The sequence below is a fragment of the Canis lupus genome, chromosome 30 (genome assembly GCF_003254725.2).
Source record: "Canis lupus dingo isolate Sandy chromosome 30, ASM325472v2, whole genome shotgun sequence".
NCBI classification, from domain to species: Eukaryota; Metazoa; Chordata; class Mammalia; order Carnivora; family Canidae; genus Canis; species Canis lupus.
Window position 1 is genome coordinate 34,042,684 of NC_064272.1, and position 15,858 is coordinate 34,058,541.

A 15,858-nucleotide genomic window follows, 5' to 3' on the forward strand; every position below is an offset into this window, starting at 1 on the left:
ATTCCCAGATGTACATCCGTGTCAGAAGGGCCAGGACTCCTAACTCTGGGAAACGAACTAGGGGTGGTGGAAGGGGAGGTGGGTGGGGGTGACTGGGTGACGGGCACTGAGGGGGGCACTTGATGGGATGAGCACTGGGTGTTATTCTATATGTTGGTATATTGAACACCAATAAAAAATAAATAAATTTATTTAAAAAAAAAAAAAAAAGGAAGGGCCAGGAGCACCTGCGACCCTCTGAGGTCCTGCTGTGCCAGGGCCTTTCCACCGGGGAGGGGGGGACCGCTCTTTGGGCACAGCTACTGCCTCGGGACTCAGGCTTCCCTCTGCCCTCCCACCTAGCCAAGTAGACAAAGGGGAGCCTTTGCAGCAGCCCCCCCATGCCCCTGCACCCCTGCACACCCCTGCACCCTGCCCCCGGGGCACCCGAGCATCACGCACAGCGCTGCAAGAGGCACGTGAGGGCCTTGTCCGGGCCCCCGCGAGACAAATGCCGCCTTAGCCACCTGCACCTCCTGCCCCGACGGGCTGCAGGCTGCTGTGTGAGGGTGACTGTGTGCATGAATGCGTGTGAGTGAATGCGTGTGCAGATACATATGGGGGGTGTGAGGAGGAGTGTGCGCAGGGGAATAAACGCGGGTGGGTGTGCCTGAGTGTGACGGCGTGCGGATGTGTGTGCGGAGTGCCGGTTGAGTGTGAGTGCACGCAGCTGGGCCCCTCCGCCCTCTCCCTCCTCTCTGGAAGGAAGCTGCAGGGAAGGGGCCAGATGGTCTCCTCTGACCTGCTATTTATCATCCCGGCAAAAGCTTATTCAGTTTAATGCTCTTCGGCAATTCATTTAAGGGCTCTGTTTGTTTCTGCTGATGAGGACTGTTAATTTGCACAGCGGTCTCATTAGGCCTAAACCACCAATTAATTCCTTTTGTTCTCATTAAATGGCTGATTCCTAAACATTTCTCGGACAACAATGGGCCTCCCGAGCAGACCCGCCGGCGTGGGGTGGCTTGGAGCAGGTAGGAGGGGGGCCGTCCTGGTCCCCGGGCCTGGCACAGCCGGCCACCCCCGCGGGCTCCTGCCAGCCACGGCCCGGCCCCAAATCAGGCCCTGGGACAAAGCAAGCAGGGGACGAGGGCGAGGAGCCCCCCCAGGGAACATGCCCTGGCTCCCGGGGACCCCTGGGGTAGGCGATGGGCAGGTCGCCCCGTCCCCCGGCCCCCCACCCCCCGACGGCCTGGCAGCAGCGGCCCGTACCAGGAGCTTTGTCTGCGGGAGGTGCCTGGCTCGGGCCGCGGAGTGTGGGGCGCAGAAGCAGGTGGGGTAGGAGGGGGGCCCGGAGGCCCCGCGGCTGCGTGACATCACCCCCGCCCTCCCTGGGGGTCACTCTCCGCCTGGAGCAGAGGGCATTGAACTACCAGCAGGATGTTTATACCCAAACCGCTGAGCCAGTTTTTGATTGGGCTGCAGGCTCCAGGGGCCGTGTAGACAGGGGGTGGCGGCCGAGCTGCTCTCCTCCAGTCCCACCCCCTTTAGGCCTCCCGTTTGCAGGGCTCCCCACTCTCGGCTCACCCCCCCCCAACCATGTCCCCTCCAAAGAGAGGCATTCGGAGACTTCTCCTGAGTACCCTGAAGCCTCTGGACTCACTGGCTGTCCTCGGGGGTCCCGGGGGCCCGGAGGTCAACGAGCGTCCCCTGCCTGGGCCCCCCTCAGCCTCACCTGTTACGGCAGCTAAGCGGCTGCCAACCCCCGAGGACCTGCACGAGGCAAGGCACAGCAAGCGCCACGGAAAATTCTAGTAGGGCACAGCTGGATGGGCCTCCGAGTTTGAATCCCCGCTACAGCACTTCCAGCTGCGACGTAACCTCCAGGTCGCCGCCTCTGTAAAATGGGAATAAGAGAAGCACCCCCCTTCCAAGTGTCAGGAGGAGGACTAGGTCCCTCAGCAGCCAGGCGCTAGGCCGAGTTCCCAGCTCGGGGAAGCTGCTCCCATGACCGTGACGCAATAGATACTCCTAATTTCTGGAAACCGGACAATGACCTGCCTCACTTGCTTTTCTGGCCTTACACACCCCCACCCCGACACACACACACACACACACACACACACACATACACACAGTCCTCCACACACTTCCTCACTCACCCCAGCCCCTGGGCTGTTCTGTGTCAGCTCCTTGGACCTGAACTGCCCTCCCCACCCCCCCACCTCCACCCCCCCGCACATGGAGTTACCAGATTTAGCAAATATGAAGCTAAGATGCCAGTTAGATCTGAATTTCAGATAAACAATGAATAACTTTTATGCAAGTATGTTCCAAATAGAAGATGGGTTATACTTATCCTCACATTTTTGTTGTTGTTGTTGTTATTTATCTAAAGTTAAGATGTAGGGGATCCCTGGGTGGCTCAGTGGTTTAGCACCTGCCTTCAGCCCAGGGCGTGATCCTGGGGTCCCGGGATCGAGTCCCACATCGGGCTTTCTGCATGGAGCCTGCTTCTCCCTCTGCCTGTGTCTCTGCCTCTCTCTCTTTCTCTGTGTCTCTCATGAATAAATAAATAAAATCTAAAAAAAATAATAAAAATAATAAGGTTAAGATGTAATGGGCATCTGCATTTTTTCTGGCAGGCCTATGCCCAGCCCATGTCTAGTGAACTTCCACTCCTCCTTCCACACTCAAGTCAAGCGTCAACTCCCCCAGGAAGACTTCCCGGAGGGCCAGTGAGGGCAGCCATCCCTTGTCAGTGCTCTCAGGGTACCCTGAGCTGGATGACCCCGACCCAGCTCTGATCACCACTTTCCACAATGCTTCGTAATAGGTAACCCACAGGTCCGTCCCTCCCTCTAGGTTTGAGCCCTTTGGGGTAGTGAGGAGGGAATTCATCCAGTACCTCCTTCTCTAAACCTGTTGGCCGCTGCCTCCCATTTTCAGTGTACTCTGTACGTGGACAGGGAAGGCCTTCCTGTCCCCACCACCAGTCTGGGGATGGCAACCAGGAGACGGGTCCCAGGACAGAGATTACTAGTTGCCAACCAACACGTCCACCCTCCTTCTTCCTTAGTCCCAGGCTCTGTCTAGGGCGGCATGGCACCCAGCCTAAAGACGTTTCCCCACAGCTAGGCAACGCCATGTGCTTAATGACGGCCAATGAGTGTTGTGTAGGAATTCCGGGAGGGCTGCGAGGCGGTGACTTTGTTCTTCCCCTTCCGTCATTCCTGCTGCTTGGAATGCAGACGTGCTGGCTGGAGCTCCAGCAGCCATCTTGGACTATGAAGTGAACTTTGAGGATTATGGAATGGGAAGATAAAAGGAGCCTGCTTTACAGTACTTTACAGTAATCCAGCCCTTTACTGTATACCATGGGGGCCTGTGAAATTTAACCCAACTTGCAAGCTAACAGGTTAGCCTGTCCCACTTTCCTGGGTGCTAGCAGAAGACACTGGACTCCCAGGTCAGAAAAAAAGGGACTTTATTATCCATGACACAGCAGGCAGCGTGAGCTGTGTGTTCATGTCTGTTTCCATTAGGTCTGCTTGTCCCCACTCCCCATGGGGCCATGTGGAGCCATCCATGCAGATGCTGCAGATGCAGTGGATTTCTTTTCTTTAAAGCTTTATTTATTTATTTATTCATGAGAGGCACAGAGAGAGAGAGAGAGGCAGAGACACAGGCAGAGGGAGAAGCAGGCTCCATGCAGGGAGCCCTACGAGGGACTCGATCCCAGGTCTCCAGGATCAAGCCCTGGGCCAAAGGCGGCACTAAACTGCTGAGCCACCAGTGTGGGTGGATTTCTGTCCCAGCTGCAGAACCTCAAGTTTTTTTTTTTTATAATGGGGCTACTACCAACCTGCCCAACCTTTGCACCCAAGTGACACATTATCCGGGATAATTACTGGATAAGCAAAGAAATCTATCCTTTGACACACAGAATGGTGCTAGATCCATCTTCCAAGTCTACTCATTTGGAAACATGCTTGAAAACACGGCCTGGAACAAAAACACGGTCTGGCTCTGCTTATAAGCTGCGTAAAACCACAGGAGGCCCACGGAGCACGGTCTCCCGCCTGGACCCACAGAGGACTCTCGGGTGAGCGATGACTCCTGTGTGTCGAAGCTATTCTATGCAGCTGAACCAGATTCTAAGTGATACAACAGGAAAGCTCGTCCTGTGTTCCTTTAATCTGAGTGTGTGTTCGGTGTGCAAGGGAGCTCTAGAGGAAAAGACCCTGCCCCAAGCAACGTCCTCAAAACCACAACATGTGTCTTTAACAAGTCTACAATAGAGACACGGCTGCATTCGTTATGGAAAGATTAATTTTCCCCTCCACCCTTAATCATCAAAGACCCAGAACAACCACGATGGACCTCAGAGCGGCAACCCCGGTGTGACTGTGGTTCAGAGTGTCTGGCTGCGTTTCCGGCAGCCTGGGTAACCTGCCCCGGGGTGAATATATGGCTCATGGTGAGAAACGGTAGAGATAATTCAAGAAAGAGAAGACGCGTTATGACTCTGTTGGCCTCCATAGCAGAACCACTGTGTTGTCTGCCCAGATCCCCCTCTTTTTTGGCAACAGCATCCTCACTGCTTTTGGGGAGTGTCCCTCTGGCTCATCTAACCAGGGGGGTTGTGGAGGGGACAGCCGACCAGAGCACCCAGCCCTGGCGTCAGGGCAGCGGCGGACGCGTGACTCAGCCGGAGCCAGGCGACAGAGCCCTTCCCGGGCACCGCTGGGTTTGGGCAAGGATGGGAAGTGTGGGTGGGAGTTAGGGCAGTCGGGACGCTCATCTTGTTGAGAAAACTGGTCTGGGAGATTAATGCTGATGTGAGGTGAGAGAACACGAGGGTTCTGTTGGTGATCGTGGCCGGACGCCTGGGAGCCAATGCCCTGTGCCTTCCCAAGGTCAGTCCTGTAAGTCAGGGAAGGCTCTCTCCTGCCAGACTGGTTTGAAATGGATTGTCGGGAATTGTCCGGAACGGCAACCTTCCCGGTTGGGTCTGGGGCGCCAGCTAGCCTCCCGTGTCCATTCCGTGCCAGCCTTCGGGGGAAGGTCAAAAAACACAAAACCAACCCACCCGCGCGGGTGATCTGCGTACGGCGCCTTAGACACCACGCCAGGGAGGGGCGTGCCTCAGATCACAAGGTGAGGAGAAGACCACCAAGCTCCCAGCCCGTCTCCCTCCCGCCGTGTAGACTGAACCCATGGCGTGCACCAGGGAGGGAGGCCTCAGCTGACCTTTGTTACCTGCTGGCGTGCACGCAGCCTCGACCCGAGCCCCATCAAAGGCCGCCCCGGGAAAGCAGGTGCTGCCTGTTATTAGAATTCATTGCCATATGTTCCTTTCGTCTTCTCTCCAGGATAATTGTTCTTCTGGGGCTCAGGGCGTGGGAGGGCAGGAGGTGTGCACTCCTGTTTATCAACTCACTAAATGCCTGCTTTAAATTAAAACCCGCACCACATGCGGGCTCACACAGGAATAATATTAAGACCCACTATTTGCCTGCCTTCTGCTATCAATGCCAGTCTGATTTAAGCCTGCTTTTCTTTCTCCTCTGGGGACGCCCATTCCGGAAACATCGAGCAAAAAACCTAGTTCCTACAGCTCCCAATCCTTTTTTTTTTTTTTTTTTCTTAACGTTTGGGAGCCCCTCTTCAGCTGAAGAGCATAGAGACTGGATGCTCCCTTTGTATCTTTTACCCTTGGGCCAAGCCTATTCCTGCTGGAATAGTGTCTGCTTTATCATCAACAAGCCGTTACTGTCCCGTCTCGGTGCTGGGCTCAACGCTAAATCCGTCACGTACGTCATCTCCTCTAAACTGACCTAATCCCCCCACCCCCAAACCTGAGAGAGGTAGGGTCAGACCTTTCTAGAGGAGAAGGCAGAGGTCTGGGGAGGGAAGTAGGGTGTCCTGCTCAAGGTCATGCAGCTGGCAGGTGGCCCCGGCTCTCTGGCCCCACTTTACGGCCACATGCTCTACCCAGTGGTTTGCCATCAACTGGTTTCCATGATTCGGCTGCTCCCCCACCTGACCTGTGGTCAGTGGGGCAGGATCATGCCTGTTCTGTAAGCACACGATCCAGCCTTAAATGTGGACCACACCAGTGGCCACTCTGCTGGAGGGATTTGATCAACAGGAAGACAGATTCTGTTGCTGCCCCACATCTGAACTTCAGTTGCTTCCATTGGCTGAAATGTGCCCATTGAATCTTTGGGGTTAAGGCATATGGTTCCTAGATACCCCCTTTCAAATGTACATATTCTCAATGTGTCAGCTATCTATTGCTGCCGAACAAACAGTCCCAAAGCTTAGTGGAGTCAACCAACCACCATTCTGTGGCTCAGCAATGTGGGCTGGGCTTTTCTGGGTGGTTCTTCTGCTGGTCTCGTTTGGGATCACTCACACAGCTGCACTCACCTGCTGGTTGTCTGGGGCTGTATGATTTAAGATGACCGGGAAGCGGTGGCTGGTTCTTACTGCTCCCTAGGGCTCTAACCAGTGACATTGGAAGCTGCAAGCCCTCTTGGGGCCTAAGCTCAGAAATCCCACAGTGTCTCTTCCATGTAGTCGGAATCTGGGTTGGCCAGAGCAAGCCACAGGGCTGGAGACATAGACTCTCCTTCTTGGTAGTGCGAAGAGATGGGAGGACTTTGTCTTTGTGACGTGTCACATATGAGAGGGTTAGTGCCTCTAAAGGAGGTTTTCTCAGCCTCAGTACTACGGATGTGTCGGGACAGGAAATTCAGATGATTCTTCTGCTGGGGGCTGGGGGGCTGTCCTGCTCACGGTAGAGAATTCAGCAGTGTCCCTGGCCTTGCCCACTAGACACCAAGAGCACTGCTTCCACTCTGCACCCAGCAGACAACCCAAACCATCTGCAGGCATTGCCTGACATCTCCTTGGCATCTCTCCATGCCCCTCAACCCCTCTCAGGGGGTCCCCTTGGTTTCTGTGACATGCTCTCCTCAGAGCTGAGCAGTCAAGAGAGAGGGGACTCTGGGTGGGAAGCAGGAAGCGCAATTTGGAAAGCAGCCCCCATTTCTGCCTGGGCTGCTCGGCATGGGTGCTGATGCCCAGGTCAGGGCCAGCGGGGCACCGTCTCAGCCCTGCCAGCCTGTGGCAGGGGAGAAAGCCCCGAGCGGTGGGTCTGACTCTGGCTGTATTCTTGGGCCCCGTGTGCTCACCAAGAGCTGCGGCCTTTCATTGAGCTGCCCCGTGCCCCACCAGCTCACTTGGCAAGGCCGGGGAGTCCAGCTGGACGGACTGGCTGTCACTATGGCCAAGCTCCTGCCGGCCCTCTTCCCAGGTAGGCCAGGGCCCGTCCTAAGTGGACTGAGCATTGGAACCACAGACTTGCTGCCAACCTGGCCACGAGAGGCATCATTGCCTGAGGTCCCCGCAGCTGTTCATCTAGCAAATGTGGCCAATCCCACTCAAAATATACGCTCACCCTGCTCCCACTGCTCCCACCTGCAGCCCCCCGCATGCCTCACCCCCATGGTCCTCCCTCGGGGCTCCCTATCACACCCTTGCTTCTACCATCTGGGCTCCACCCAGCAGCTATGCGGTCCTGCTAAAACATAAACATAACCACACTACATTTCTGTTCAAATCTTTAACGGGTCCTATGTTCTCAGAGGCAAAGCCCAAGTCTTCACCGTGTACAACCCAAAAGGCCCTGCAGGCTCTGGCCCCTGTTGCTCCTTGACCTGACCTCTTACTTCTCTTCACCTTGCTCACTCAGGCCACATTTTTCCCTGCTGTTCTTCAGAAACACTTCTGCCCCAGGGCCTTTGCACTTGCCCCTTTGTCTACAATGCTCTTCCTCCATGTAGTCACAGGCTCCCTCTTCATACCCTTGGGTCTTTTCTCAAAGTCGGTATTTCAAAGGAGCTTTTTCTGGTCCTTCTTTCAAAGTGTCAAGGACACCCCATCATTCACATTTCCCTTCTCTCCTTTATTCTCTCCATAGCACTGACCACATTCTGGCCAATGATCCATCCTACTTTTCTGTTTGTCTCCCACACTAGAATGTTGCTCCACAAGGGCAGGGGCTTTGTTTCTTCATTTACTGCTGTTATTTCCAGTGCTTAGAACAGTGCTGGGTGCACAGAAGGTGCTCAATACAAATTTGCTGAGTCAGTGATTGATTGAATGATTAAATGAATAAATGAATGCCTGCAGGATAGGATGCCACAGGATCTGGAACCAGCCTGAGTTCTTCAAGCCCCCCCGCCCCCCGCCCTGTGCGTGGTGTCTGGGTGACCTTGAGGACCCCCTCTTTCAGCCTCAGGTCTCTTGCCCCCACCCCAGCCAGGCCTTCCGGGATCCAGCTCCCTTCTCCTCCTTCCCTGGCACCCTCCCATGTCCCCCAGCCTCTCCCCTGCCCTCTGCTAGGAGCCCAGCTGGCCTGGCTGTGATGTCTGTTCCATTCTACCTGCCCAGAGATAGCAGGCCACACTGGGGCTCCATCTGGAGGCTCTGAACCACCTGGTACTGGGCAGGGAGGAGAGGCTGGAGGGGGTAATGCTGCAGAGCAAAGGTGGGGGGTGGAAGGTGGGGGATGGAGGTCCTGACACCCACATCCTCAGCCGCATGTTGCATGTGCAAACACATACGCACGCACACACACACACACACACACACTCAGCATCAGTCACTTCTCCCTCTCCAGGGTCCCTCACTCCTTTCGTAGAATGAGAAGCCGCTCAGGGTGCCAGCCAGCCAACCAGCCCTGAGCGAGGCGTGAGGAGCCAGGGCAGGACACTGCACTCTCTCAGCCCTCTCTGGAGGGTGACTCTCCCCCATTTTATAGGCAAGGAAACACCCAGAAGGACTCCTCTGCTTTTTGACCTTAAGCTCATCTGCCCGTATTTGAAAATGTTCACGTAAGCATGTATTTGCTTTTCTAATTAAAAAAGAAATCTAGGGATCCCTGGGTGGCGCAGCGGTTTAGCGCCTGCCTTTGGCCCGGGGCGCGATCCTGGAGACCCGGGGTCGAATCCCACATCGGGCTCCCGGTGCATGGAGCCTGCTTCTCCCTCTGCCTATGTCTCTGCCTCTAGCTCTCTCTCTCTCCCTCTCTGTAACTATCATAAATAAATAAAAAAATTTAAAAAAAAAAAAAAAAAAAAAAAAAAAAAAAAAAAAAAAAAAAGAAATCTAGTTAAATATTAGATAAAACAAACGATTGTGGGATAAAAGAAGAAGCTGATTTTTTTTTTTTTTTAAGTGGAGAAAGAGGAGAGAGAGACAGAGGAAGGACAGAAGGATGGGAGGGAGAGAGGGCCTGGCTCCCAGGCCCCTGTGAGACCAGGGTGCCCCTACCCCCCACGCTGGCCACAGGTAGATGCTGGACAGCGTTCCTTCAGCTGATGCTGCTCTGTTCACATGCACCAACGTGATGGGCCAAAAAAATGTATTAAGGCCGCTTGTTTGCCAAGCTCCCTCCACCCCACCAGGCCTCCTCAAAACCCCCACTCGACAACCCGTGCTCCCTCCTCCTGGACAGGTGGCTTCTTCTGGGGAGGAAGGGGGCTCCCTTGATGCATAAGCAGCACAGCTGAGGGAGAGGCAGACAGAAGGCCCTGGACTGAGGATAGAGGGGCTGGGCGGCTCAGGGGATGCTGGGGTTGGGGCCCAGTGCTGCGCCAGGGGAGCAGCCGGGGGCAGAAGCAAAGGGAGCTTAATAAGTGTTGCTGTGGACTGTGCATTTGAAGCTCTCTTAATGTCCTTTGAGAAACTTGAGCAAAGAATGATTTTTTTTTTTTAATTACTGAGAATTGTTGAACTCTTCCTCCTAAAGGTCATATTCCCAGAGGCTCCTGAGGACTACACAGGTATTTAAATAGTGCCTGCTGGTTGACGGAGACTTTGCAGATATTAGCTCACAGCCACAACAAACCCAGGAAGCAAACAATGTCATTACCTCTGATGTTCAGGTCAGGGAGCTCAGCCTCAGAGCAGGACCACCGGAACTGGAAGATTGAGCGAGGGAGAGGTGAAGCCAGGCTGTGACCCCAAGTCCCGTGCACCTCCCACGGTACGCACTGCCTCCCTCTGACCTGTGTGCTCAGAGCAGTGGTCCTTGGTCCTGGGCACAGCAGAGTCAGCCAGAAAGTCTGCTGAAAATGCACCTTTTCTGGTCTCTCCCTCCTCCCCCTGGGAGATTTGGATTCGGTAGGCCTGGGCAGGGCCTGGGCAACAGGATCTTTATCAAGTGAAAATCTGTTGTTGAGTAAAAGCAATCTCAAGCAAAAAGAACAGAGAAGCATCATGTTTCCGGATTTAAAATTATACTACAAAGCCATGGTAAGCAAAGCAGTACGATACTGGCCTATAAACAGACACAGAATTCAATGGAACGGAAGAGAGAGCCCAGAAATAAAATTATGCACATATGATCAATAAATTTTCCACAAAGGACTGAGAATACTCAATGGGGAAAGAACAGTCTCTTCAGTAAATGGTGTTGGGAACACTGGCTATCCACGTGCAAAAGAATGAAGTCGGGTCCTTATTTTACATCTTACGTGAAAATCAATCCAATGTGGATTAAAGACTTAAACATGAGATCTGAAACCATGGAATTTCTAGAAGGAAACAAAGGGGAAATCTCCCTGCTGTTGGTCTCGGCGATGGTTTTTTGGATGTCACACGAAAAGCAGAGGCAAAACCAGTAATAAACAAGTGGGACTTCATCAGACTGAAAAGTTTGCAAAGGAAAAAGTGACCTACTTATTGGAAGAAAATACTTGTGAACCACATTTCTGATAAGGGGTTAATATCCAAAATATATAAGGAACTCATACAACTCAAAAGCGAAAAAGCCAACATTCCAATTTTAAAATGGGCAAAGGAGGGGAGCCTGGGGGGCTCAGTCGGTTAAGAATCTGACTCTTGAGTTCAGCTTAGGTCATGGTCTCAGGTTTGTGAGATTAAGCCTGCTGAGTGCGGAGCCTACTTGAGATTCCCTCTCTCTCCCTATCCCTCTGTCCCTTCCCCACACTGCTCTCTCTCTCTCTCTCTGTCTCTCTCACTAAAATAAATGAAATAATCTTTAAAATAAAATAGGGGCACCTGGGTGGCTCAGTGGTTGAGCATCTGCCTTTGGCTCTAGGCATGGTCCCGGGGTCCTGCGACCGAGTCCCACATCGGGCTCCCCATGGGGAGCCTGCTTCTCCCTCTACCTATGTCTCTGCCTCTCTATGTCTCTCATGAATAAATAAATAAAATCTTTAAAAAATCAATAAGAAAAAAAATAAGAAAAAATAAAGAAAGAAAGAAAGAAAGAATCAATAAGATAAAATAATAAAATAAAATGGGCAAAGGATCTGAATAGACATGTTTCTAAAGAAGACATCCAGATGGCCAACAAACACATGAAAAGATGCTCCACATCACTCAGCACCAGGGAAATGCAAATCAGAACCACAGTGAGGTATCACTCACATCTGTCAGAATGGCCATTATGAAAATCAAAAGTTAAGTATTGGCAAGGATGTAGAGGAAAGGGAATGCCTGTAACCTGTTGGTAGAAACGTAACCTGATGCAACCATGTGGAAAACAGAATGGAGGTCCCTTAAAATACCTGAGAGCTCAGTCAGACCTTTTAAGGAAGTCCCTTAAAATACCAAAAAAATAGAATTGTCGTATGATCGAGCAATCCCCCTTCAGAGTGTATAAGCAAAGGAAATAGAATCACTATCTACAAGAGGCATCCGCATCACCTGTGTTCACTCAGCATTGCTCGGTAGCCAAGAAACAGTGTAAGCGTCCCATCGACAGGTGAATGGATACAGAAAATGTGGCACATACACACAATGGACCAGCCCTCAGCCTTCAGGGAGAAGGTCTTACCACCTGCAGCACCACGCTGGACCTAGAGGACATTACCCTAAGTGAAATAAACCAGACACAGAGACAAAGGGCAAGTGATCTCACTTACATCTGGAATTTTATTTTTTCAATATTTTATTTATTTATTCATGAGAGACAGAGAGAGAGAGAGGGAGAGGGAGAGGCAGAGACACAGGCAGAGGGAGAAGCAGGCTCCATGCTGGAAGCCTGATGTGGGACTCGATATCAGGACTCCTAGATCACGCCCTGGGCCAAAGGCAGACGCTCAACCGCTGAGCCACCAAGGCGTCCCACATTTGGAATTTTAAAACAAAACAAAAACAAGTTGAGCTTAATCCTAACAGAGTAAGGTGGCAGTTACCAGAGGCTGGGAGGTGGGGGGCCGGCGAAGATGCTAATCAAAGGGTACAGACTTTCAAGTTACAAAATGAGTAAGTTCTGAAAACCTAATGTACAGAATGGTGACTACAGTTCATGACTTATACTTGAAATCTGCCAAGAGAGTAGATCTCCGGTGTTCTCAACACATACACACGCACGCGCGCGCGCACCAATGATAACTATGTGAAGTGATGGTTATGTTAATTAGCTGGATTGCGGTAATGGTTTCACAATGGACACACACACATCCGAACATCACACTGGGCACCTTAAGCACATATCATTTGTATTTGTCAATCAGACTGCAGTAAAGCTGGTTGGGGGGGAATTTACCGTCGATTGGCCCAGAGGCCAAACTTTAAGAAACGCTGAGCTAGGTGTGGGGATAACGTGACTCCAGAGCAGGCTGGGTCACGCCCCTGAGCCTCGGGGTGGCCTCACGCGAGGGAGGGTCAGTAGGGAGCCCTCCAGGGGCAGGCACGATGCCCACCACACCGTGCACCCAGGGAGCTCAGGGGAGCGGGTGGGCCCCAGGACACTTAGACTGTTTGAATGAGGGTTTTGGACCTGTGGTGTGAGGGGAGATAGAGACCACCGGGATCTCCCTCAGTCGTGTGGGGACCAAGCAGTGACCACCTTATTGGCTGGGAAGTGGGAAGGGGAAAGAAGCTCCAGGGGACGGGGCGCCTGTGATTCTAGAGGCCGCTATCCTCAGAGGGTCCACATATGCTCCCACTGCCCACTTTCACAGACGTGGCTTCCTCTCGGTTCTGGCCAAGAGGTTGGTGAAGTTCCTTTTGACAATTCCCTCTGCTTTTCCTGCAAAGCGCTTCCCACAAAGGTACTTCATCAACTTGTCCAGTCGGTGGGTGTTCCGAAAGTACACATTTGACCACCTACAACTCATTCCCATGTCTTTCTCAAGGGGGTGCTCCTGGAGGGCCAGAGCCCCCTCACCACTAGGGTCCCACGCTGATTAGGTTCTGCTGATCGACGGGCCTATCCAAAATTCGAATTCAGGACCGAGCTAATTGGGGAAGGAGAGGGCAAGCATGAAGCTTCTGTTTTGTTGTGGGGGCACCCGTGTTCGAGAGCGCCCGACTGTGCTGGCAGCTGCCACGTGGCCCAGTTGGGACCTTCTCGGTGGCCTGGTTCTTGAGAGCTCAGTCAAGCCACCCACTTCTCCAGACCTCCTGGCAGTCCTGAGGCCGTTGAATAAGTCCCTTTCTGCCTAAGTAGAGTGGATTCACTTCTTGGCCGCTGAATCCGGATGGCTTCAGCCATGCAACGCCAGTATGGCCGCAAGGACAGAGACCACAGCTCTCTTGTCCACCGCTATATCCCCGTCCTCCAGCTGGAGCCTGGAACATAGTAGGTGCACAGGACGCAACTGCAATGTACCGACTGCACAAACGAATAAACGAGAGAAAGCCCGAGAAGCCCGCGGTTTCTCCTCTGGGCCAAGCTATCCAGCAGGAGACAGTCCCCGGGGGCTGGAGGGGACGCCCGGCTGCCAGGCTTCTCCGCCTGCTGGGTGCCCCCCCTGCTTGCTTGTGTGAGCTGGGGGGTGAAGGGAAGAGAGAGGAAGCAGCTCCCTGTCTGCTGCTTGTCTCCGCTCCTCCTGCCACCGCCCCCCCAACCAGTGAAGCTGGAAATGTGCTTGATTTCACCTCCTCTTGGGCCCCAATCACTTCACAACAAAACAAACCCAGCCAGGGTGCCAATTAGTTCTATTGATTTGCAATTACAGAAATCAATTACGAAAAATATCACAATGTTTTCTAATCCCTGTCATAAAAAAAGAAAAAAGAAATGGCTCGACATGCAGGGTTCTGAGTGGTCAGGCTCTGCCTTGGGCTTCAGAACTGGCCGGTCTGCCTCTGTCGCCCTTGTCCTCAGAGACCCCGGGGGCTGGAGGCAGGAGCCAGGGCCGGGAAGGGCAGGGTCCCCTCTGAAGTACGGCACGGGCTCCTCATTAGTGCTTCCCCTCACCCACCAGGACAAGAGCCCAGCCCTGGAGTCCCCAAGTGTTTCTGGGCATCCTCAGGGGATGTGTCACCTGTGCCATGGGCAAGCCATTGAGGCCCCGAGCGACCACCTGTCGTGCCCGCTGGGGCCACCTGACATGTGGTGCTCTCCCTGTGGGCAGGGCCTGTGGGCACAGAGCACACACAGCCCGCAAGTGTGGGGAGGGATGGCAGGGAGGGCCTCCAAGGACAAGCCCCTTCGGGGGGGGGCGGGAGCCAGGGGATGAACCATCTGGTCCTTTGTGTCAGCACAGAAGGTTCTGAGAAGCTCCTCGATGCCCTTGGACATCTCAGCAGCACTGAGCTCCCCCTCACAGCAGGGTCCTCTGTGACACTGCCCTGCCCATGGCTTCCTCCTTCCTGGCTCCTCTCACTCTTGCTTCTGGGGTCACCTCCCAGATAAGCCACCTGCATTCAACTCCGGGTTCCAGGCTCTGCTACCCGGGAAGCCAGATCTGAGGCCACCACTCTGGTGGATCTGGCCCATTCACTGTTGCCATGACGTCTCGCAGGTCCTGCGACGTCCCCCAGATTCTGAGAAGAACCTGCAGTCTCTGCACAGGACCCCCCCACTTCTCGCAGGCACCGACTCCGGCCCTGGGCCCCAGAGTACACCACACCCCCCCCCAACCACCGCCTGCCCACCTCGCACCCACACCGCCTCCTCCGCCGCCCGGCATCCCGGCCCCTCTCACCTTGGCTCCTCGCCCTGCCCGCCCTCCCTGGGAATCCTTCTCTGCCCTGGCTGCAGCAAGCAGGGCAGTGTAAACTGTCCCCCGGTACATTAACATCCGACCAAGCAGTCATTAACAGAGTCACAATCAATTTCTCCAGAATGATTGCTATTGCACAGGGAACTTAATGGAATCACACAGTCATTTCTCATTTGAAAAGGAAAAAAAAAAAAAAGATGGGAGTGGGGGTGTGCAGGGCAAGGAAGGGAAGAGCACCCTCCGCCAGCACAGGGCCACTCCGGTCACCCCCTCCCGGGGCAGGGGGCCCAGGGGCCTGTGACGGCAGCGCCTGAGACGCCAGCTGGTACATCACTCCGCAGGATGGAGACGGAAGCTTTATTGGACAAATGAAGCGTGATGGACGTTCTATTTCGACGGTGGCGTCGGAGGCAGGGGGAGGCAGGGAGTGTCCTGCAGCAACCGCTGGAGGAGGCTTCTGGGATGGGGCCAGGGGAGGGCCCCGGGGGCCCGGCACCCAGCAGAGCAGAGGAAGGGAGGCCGACACCGCAGGAGCTTTCCTCCTCTGAGCCACGAACCTTGAATGATACTGTGCTGCCCCTGGATGTGTCCCAGGTGGGAGGACTTAAAGCAGACTGGGGACAGCACACTCTGAACGACACTCATCGTCCCCCAGGGAGGCCCCTTGGGCAGGGAGGACAGGCAGCCGGGGCCTCAGCCCCGCTCTGGGGCCAGCCAGGGTCCCCGGCCTGCAGAGGGGAGCCCTCCAAGGAGGCTGAGCAGGCCCAGTCCGAACCCTGGGACTTCCTCCTGGATGGCTGCAGGGGCGCCCCCTCCAAGGGCTCAGAGGGGCTGGCAGGAAGTCTGTCCGCTGTCCCTGAGCACCAAGCAGGCCCCGTGT

At 54.2% G+C, this 15,858-nt stretch overlaps 1 protein-coding gene across 1 annotated transcript in view; it reads right to left on the reverse strand.

Annotated features, from left to right (window-relative positions):
• Positions 1-1,711: 1,711 nt before the first annotated feature.
• Positions 1,712-15,858, reverse strand: part of TLE3 (TLE family member 3, transcriptional corepressor) — a 93,485-nt gene continuing 79,338 nt past the window's right edge. Inside the window, exon 20 of the mRNA XM_035708768.2 lies at positions 1,712-1,876. Within this exon, the coding sequence (XP_035564661.1) occupies positions 1,727-1,876 (150 nt within the window). The 3' untranslated portion in view covers positions 1,712-1,726. The remainder of the gene's footprint in view (positions 1,877-15,858) is intronic.